The sequence below is a fragment of the Aedes albopictus genome, chromosome 2 (genome assembly GCF_035046485.1).
Source record: "Aedes albopictus strain Foshan chromosome 2, AalbF5, whole genome shotgun sequence".
NCBI lineage: Eukaryota > Metazoa > Arthropoda > Insecta > Diptera > Culicidae > Aedes > Aedes albopictus.
Genome location: NC_085137.1, coordinates 269,594,547 through 269,602,328, shown reverse-complemented (window position 1 = coordinate 269,602,328; position 7,782 = coordinate 269,594,547). Strand labels below are relative to the sequence as shown.

General features: G+C 48.8%; 1 protein-coding gene across 1 annotated transcript; it reads left to right on the top strand.

The window, feature by feature from the left end:
• Positions 1-484: 484 nt before the first annotated feature.
• On the top strand, positions 485-7,030 carry LOC134286538 (uncharacterized). The gene has a single exon (XM_062848162.1). It carries the CDS (start codon positions 485-487, stop codon positions 7,028-7,030), a length of 6,546 nt encoding a protein of 2,181 aa, XP_062704146.1.
• Positions 7,031-7,782: the final 752 nt, after the last annotated feature.

Genomic DNA, 7,782 nt, shown 5'->3' with positions numbered 1-7,782 from the left:
TTTACACAAAACAGATTGAATTGTAAAACGAAAAACCATTGAATTTGTACCACGCGTATTACATTAAAATAAATATTGAATTGTACTGTATTTACAACGATTATACGAACAAATAACACTTTGTAAGTACCACAAATTGAATTAAACAGATAAAATAAATAACAAATAGACATTTAACGATATACAGGATAGTGATAGGACAGTTGCAGGTCTAGTTAGACACGGACAAATAAATAACGGAAAGGACTAGAACTTGTAAGTAGACATGGACTAAAATTAAGACTGTAACGACATTAATTACATTGAATTACAGCTAATAGCATACTCCACCGCAATTACGAGTTTGCTCAATAGAGAGTCCGAAAATCCGTGGCTAGGACTGGCCGCAACAGAACTATTAGAAGTTCTAACCTCAATTCGGTGGAGATATCTTCCCACGAACGAAGCAGGTTAGTGTTACGGTGCAATAAATTTGTGTCCCGAGATGGCTACTTCAAGCCGACGACAAAGTGTGGTGCGACAATTAGGCAATGATGAGAGCAATTTCGAATGCCCCCTTTGCACACGGCCGAATGTCGCCGATAAGTGGATGGTCCAGTGCGACGTTTGCGAAAGCTGGATCCACTTCTCGTGTGCCGGCGTCGATAATACCATCAGCAACAAACCCTTTACGTGTGTGAGATGTGCCCCTCCCCCACCACCGGCCGGATCGAGATCGTGCAGATCAACGACATCCAGCGTTCGTGCCGCCCGGCGAGAGCTAGAGCTACAGCGCTTAGCCGAGGAGAAAGCATTCCAGGAAAGGTTGCTGAGGGAACGCCAGGAGGAAGAAGAAGCCATGCAGAAGAGAGTTGCGGAGCAGGAACAGGAGCGGAGGAAAAGGGCGATGCAGGAGAAGCTTGAGTTGGAGAAGCAGTACATCGAACGAAAATTCGACCTTTTGCGGGCCGAGTTAGATGAGGATGACGACGATCGGAGTGTACGAAGCCGCCGAAGCACCCGGAGCGTTCAACGCACAGTCCAGACTTGGGTGAGAGAACAGGAGAAATTGACCATGGCCACCGGTACCGGAATTGATACGATTCCCACTGGTCCCACGTCAAACACCGGAACCTTGCCCAAAACGACATCTGCCGCGATCCAGGATGCTGGTCAAACCGTGGACACATCCCAAGTCGATGCCCATATCGATCTTCCAGCTACAGCGACCATCGATTTGACAGCCTTGAATATTTCCCCTCCTACTTCCCGCCAGAAGGACCAACATGCGCCCTTGAATATGGTCATTTCTCCTCTCATTCAGTCTGCAAGCCGAAGGGATAGGTTTTCAACTTGTTTACCGCAGCAGGTAGGTGAGCAACAGCTACAGAAAAATGCTGGTCAGCACCAACCACAACAGCGAAATGAATCCAGCGCCTTCGTCGATAGTACAACTAAGACGGTAACATTAGTAGATAGTAATACGCTAAGCCAAGGTATGTTATCAGTATCTGCTCCATTATTTACTAACGACTCCCAGGGACATTTTATCGCCCCTCCGCGGCCAACCGGCGGCGAGCTCCTAAGTAGATTCACTCGCCTCGCACACGTAGAAACTATTCCTAATAATCCATCTCAAAGGCAATTGCTATCCAAGCCATTTGTAGAAAACGCTCCGAACTCGTTAGGCACTCTTAATACCCCATTGGTCCCTGTATTTCCTCCAACACACCAACGCGTTACGAGTGTTTCTAGCTACTCGTATCCAATCACAACACCGATGGTTTTCGATAGAGGGCAAAATGTGTCAAGTGTTACGCGAAGTGCTAGTGATCCACGTGTCGTTGCGCCAGTATACGCCGGGGTAGCGGGTATCCATCCAAATGCCGCGGAGCCAACAACTTCAGTTCCGGTTTCGCGCCCTCCGCCGGACATGACGCGGTTCGAGATGCCACCAATAGGCATTCAATCATCGTTGCCGCCATTGGCACCTCTTGATGGACCGACGGCCCAGCAGATTGCAGCTCGGCACGTTGTTCCAAAGGATTTGCCGGCGTTTTCTGGCGATCCAACGGAGTGGCCACTCTTCGCCAGCAGTTACTACAACTCCACGGCCATGTGTGGCTATTCAGACGGCGAAAATTTGATGAGACTACAGCGCAGCCTTAAAGGGAACGCCAGGGAAGCGGTTCATTGCCATCTCCTGCACCCTGCGTCGGTTCCGCAAGTTATGATGACGCTGCAAACCCTCTTCGGACGTCCGGAGCTCATCGTTCGTAGCTTGTTGAACAAGGTTCAGTCAACACCAGCACCGAAGGCAGACAAGCTGGAGACCCTAATTAGTTTTGGACTTGCCGTTCAAAATCTGTGCAGCCACCTGCAATCAATGGGAATGGAGGCGCACCTATCGAATCCAACTCTTCTTCAGGAACTGGTAGATAAGCTGCCTACCAACTTGAAACTGGATTGGGCCCTGCATCAGCGTCAATTGGCAACCGTAGACCTGAGCTCGTTCGGCAACTACATGTCAACGATCGTCTTTGCTGCTTCAAAGGTTTCTGTTGGATCGGAACCAGTGAGAAGGTTTGAAAAGCCAAAGGGGAAGGAGAAAGGCTTTCTTAATGTTCATTCTACTGAAGAAGTGAGCAACAACGACCGAGAAGAGCGAAAGGGAAGCAGCGCAGGGCAGACGAGGACTCCATACACCCCTAAGCCGTGTCCGGTGTGTAAGAAAGAACCGCATAAGGTGAAGGACTGCCGCAGTTTCCTGAAAGCAACTATCGACGACCGCTGGAAGTTAGTTCATCAGGCGAACCTGTGCAGGCGCTGCTTGATTGGCCACGGCAAATGGCCATGTAAAGCGACAGTGTGCGGGATGGATGGATGCGAGCTACGTCATCATAGGCTGTTGCATCCGGGAAGACCAGAATCATCGTCGAGCGCCAAGGATCAGCCCAAAGTAACTGGTACCGTAGGTGTTCACCGTCATCAGTCTCGTCCCACACTTTTCCGAATCATTCCGGTCACCGTTCATGCGAATGGAACATCCATTCGCACGCTTGCGTTCCTCGACGACGGCTCTTCCTACACATTGGTAGAGCAGGACCTCGCGGATGAACTTGGCGTTACTGGCGAGCTGGAACCACTGTGCCTACAATGGACAAGTGGAATAACAAGGACGGAGGCGAACTCTCGACTGCTGCAGATTGAGGTATCTGGTGTCGACTCCAACCGGAAACACATCTTGGAGGATGTACGAACAGTGGAGAAACTCGATCTACCTCTACAATCGTTACGATATCTAGAGCTAGCGGAAAAGTACGAGTACCCGCGGGGTCTTCCGGTGGCAAGCTACGACAACACGGTTCCGCGTATTCTAATTGGCGTAGACAACGCCAATTTACTGGTGACGCTCAAGAAAAGGGAAGGGAAGAAGTTCGAGCCAGTTGCCACCAAAACTAGGCTTGGATGGACGATCTACGGGAACGTGGAAGGATTCGGCGAGCCATCCCATCGACTTCTACACATTTGCGCCCGATCAGCTGACGAAAAACTTCATGAAAAAGTCAAAGAGTTCTTCTCGATCGAAAGTGTCGGCGTCGCAGTTGCAACGAGGATCGAAGCAGAGGACGAACGAAGGGCTCGGACGATCATGGAGGAAACGACCATCCGCACGTCATCTGGAAGATTCCAGACTGGTCTCCTATGGAGGAATGACTACGTCGAGTTCCCGGACAGCCGGGCTATGGCAGAGCATCGTCTCAAGTGTTTGGAACGGCGACTTAGTAAGAACCCCGAGCTGTACAGCAACGTTAAGCAGCAAATCAAAGATTACCAACGCAAAGGATATGCGCACGAGTTAACCGAGGTGGAGGCGAACAACAGCGATCCTCGACGGGTATGGTGTTTGCCCTTAGGGGTTGTGACAAACCCGAACAAACCAGGCAGGGTACGGGTCGTTTGGGATGCCGCAGCTAAAATTGAAGGGATCTCGTTCAACTCCATGCTGATGAAGGGTCCAGACATGACTGCGTCGCTCTCAACAGTGCTGTATCGTTTCCGGCAACGACAAATCGCCATAGCAGGTGACATCAGGGAGATGTTTCACCAGATCCAAATTCGTCCACAAGATCGTCAAGCTCAAAGATTTTTATGGCGAGATGAACCTGGTGAAGCATGCAAGGAATACGTCATGGACGTGGCAACCTTCGGGTCGACCTGCTCACCTTCGTCGGCCCAATACATCAAGAACAGGAACGCTGAAGAGTGGAGCGAACAGTACCCGGAGGCTGCGGTAGCCATCATAGAGTGCCATTACGTGGATGACTATCTGGACAGTCTAGATAGTGAGGAAGAAGCTGTTCGACTGGCGCTCGATGTGAAGACCGTTCATGCTAAGGCCGGATTTGATATTAGGAATTGGCTGTCAAATTCAGAGCTGGTCCTTCAACGGGTCGGGGATCCGGGCCAGCAGATTACGAAGAGTTTCACAGTCGGCAAAGGATCGGAGACTGAAAGGGTGCTGGGAATGAGTTGGACACCGAAGGAGGACACTTTCACTTTCGCTGTGAATTTTCGGAGCGACATCCAATCGTTGATCAGTGGGACGAGCGTGCCGACAAAAAGGCAAGTTCTTCGAGTCGTCATGAGTGTTTTCGACCCTCTGGGATTAGTCGCGGTGTTCGTGATCCACGGAAAGTGCTTGGTACAAGACATTTGGCGGACCAAAATTGGTTGGGATGATCCAATTCCCGAGAAACTTCACGAAACTTGGCGTCGATGGATTCAAGTTCTTCAACAGCTACCTCAACTCGAACTACCACGATGCTACTTTCCAAACTACAGTGTCGGCAGTCTTCGGAGTCTACAGCTTCATGTGTTTGTGGATGCCAGCGAGACGGCCTACTCTTGCGTCGCTTACTTCCGGATTGAAGATCAGGAAAGGGGATTCCGATGCGCGCTTGTTTCGTCCAAGACAAAGGTGGCTCCGCTAAAACCGCTATCAATACCGCGTTTGGAGCTCCAGGCAGCGGTCATCGGTACACGATTGATGAAGTCCATCCAGCAGAGTCACACGCTGCCTGTCTGCCGACGGGTTATTTGGAGCGATTCAAGAACCGTCCTGTCATGGATCCAATCAGATCAACGCAATTACCGGCAGTTTGTTGCGTTTCGGATAAGCGAAATCTTAGACGAGACCAAATTGGAAGAATGGAGATGGATTCCATCGCGCCTCAACGTTGCTGACGAAGCGACCAAATGGGGAAACGGGCCAAACCTAAGCGAGAACAGCCGATGGTTCTGTGGGCCAGAGTTCCTCTGCAAAGAAGAATCGGAGTGGCCGAAACAGGAGCTCCCGGAAGCCGATACAGCGGAAGAACAACGACCAGTACACGCGCACCACAGAGCGGCAGAGGAACCAATTGTCGACTTCACAAGGTTCTCCAGTCTTCAACGTTTGGTTAGAACCGTTGCGTATGTGCGCCGTTTTATCGCTGTTTCCAGAAGAAGATTCGTAGCTGAAGTTCCTGCGTCTGCAATATTGTCTCGCCAAGAAATTCAGGAAGCGGAGTTTACACTATGGCATTGGGTTCAAGCAGAAGTTTACCCTGATGAACTGCATACACTTCGTGTCAATCAGCAGCTAGAAACCCATGAACGTAGAAAATTTGGGAAAACCAGTCCATTACGTAAACTATGTTGCTTCATCGACCAGGCTGGAGTTATTCGGTTGGATGGACGATTAGGAAACGCTCCACATGCTTCGTATGCGGCGAAATTCCCGGTAATTCTGCCTAAGAAGCATCCTTTTACCGGATTGCTCGTCTTATCGTTCCATCAGCGATTCGCACACGGAAATGGCCAAACAGTTATCAACGAAATACGCCAAAGATTTCACATCTCTAGCCTTCGAATCATGGTTCGACAGGTTGCAAAACAGTGCGCATGGTGCACTGTCTACAAATCCAGCCCACGCTTTCCCAAAATGGCTCCACTTCCAGAAGTTCGGGTGACTCCTTACGTCCGTGCATTCACGTACATCGGCGTGGATTACTGCGGGCCATTCTCGCTACGAATTCGGAGGTACGAGGTGAAAAAATGGGTGATGCTTGTTACATGCCTTACGGTACGAGCTGTGCATCTCGAGGTAGTCGGCAGCCTGTCAACCGAAGGCTGCAAGATGGCTATTCGTAGATTTATAGCGAGACGAGGATCACCGCTGGAAATATATAGCGACCAGGGGACTAACTTCATCGGCGCAAGCAGAGAGCTGAGGGAGGAAATAGCCAGCATTAACAAGGACCTAGTTGGAACATTCACCAATGCCGATACACAATGGCGCTTCAACCCGCCTGCTACGCCACACATGGGTGGAGCGTGGGAGCGTCTCGTGAAATCGGTGAAAACGGCGCTGAGGACAATTTCAGCAGGAAGAAAACCGGACGAAGAAACGTTCTACACGTACCTAACCGAGGTAGAATCTATAGTCAACTCCCGCCCGCTAACTGAAGTGCCGTTAGAATGCGAAGATGGTGAAGCGATTACACCAAATCACTTCTTATTGTTGAACTCCAGCGGAGTGGTACAACCGCCTCAGCTTCCGATAGCCAACGGTGCAGCTTTAAGGACCAATTGGAATCAAATCCAATACCTTTTGGATCAATTTTGGGCCAAGTGGATAAGAGAGTATCTGCCTATCATCAACTGCCGGTCGAAGTGGTTGACGGACGCCAAACCTGTACAACCTGGAGATCTGGTGATGGTTGTAGACGCAGGATCACGGAACAGCTGGAAACGGGGCAAAATAGTGAAGATCTACAAGGGCGCAGATGGCGTTGTACGACGAGCTGACGTCCAGACTATCTACGGATTGCTGCAGAGGTCTGTTACTGGTTTAGTGGTGCTCGAGGTGATGAAGAACGGTACAGCTGCAGGAAGTTGCCAGCAATACGGGTCGGGGAATGTTGGAGAAACCGATCACCCGGCAGCACTGCCACCAGTCGGTAAATCAGGTTTGACCTCAAACTCAGAACGTCAGGGTGACAGATGAATGACAATCTTGACAAACGAAACACACACACGTAATTTACACAAAACAGATTGAATCGTAAAACGAAAAACCATTGAATTTGTACCACGCGTATTACATTAAAATAAATATTGAATTGTACTGTATTTACAACGATTATACGAACAAATAACACTTTGTAAGTACCACAAATTGAATTAAACAGATAAAATAAATAACAAATAGACATTTAACGATATACAGGATAGTGATAGGACAGTTGCAGGTCTAGTTAGACACGGACAAATAAATAACGGAAAGGACTAGAACTTGTAAGTAGACATGGACTAAAATTAAGACTGTAACGACATTAATTACATTGAATTACAGCTAATAGCATACTCCACCGCAATAACGAGTTTGCTCAATAGAGAGTCCGAAAATCCGTGGCTAGGACTGGCCGCAACACTTAGGAAGTTGGTGTTTTCGGCAAAGTTGATCAGTATGACATAAACTTACATAAAAATAAACATTTGTTTCGCAATTCTGCCACTAGGCGGGGTTTACTGGTTTTTTTCGTATTTTTTTTCGACTTGTTTGGCGGTTTTTCGGCTTGGCAAAACTAGTGTCGCTCCCCCCGATAACTCAGAAAGTTGGTGTCTTTTGAAAAGTTGATCAGAGTGACATAAACTTACATAAACACTACCACTAGGCGGCACTAGTGAGCATGTAAATTTTCAAAACCTCATATATCAGAATCCAGATAACTTAGAAAGTTGGTGTCTTTGGAAAAG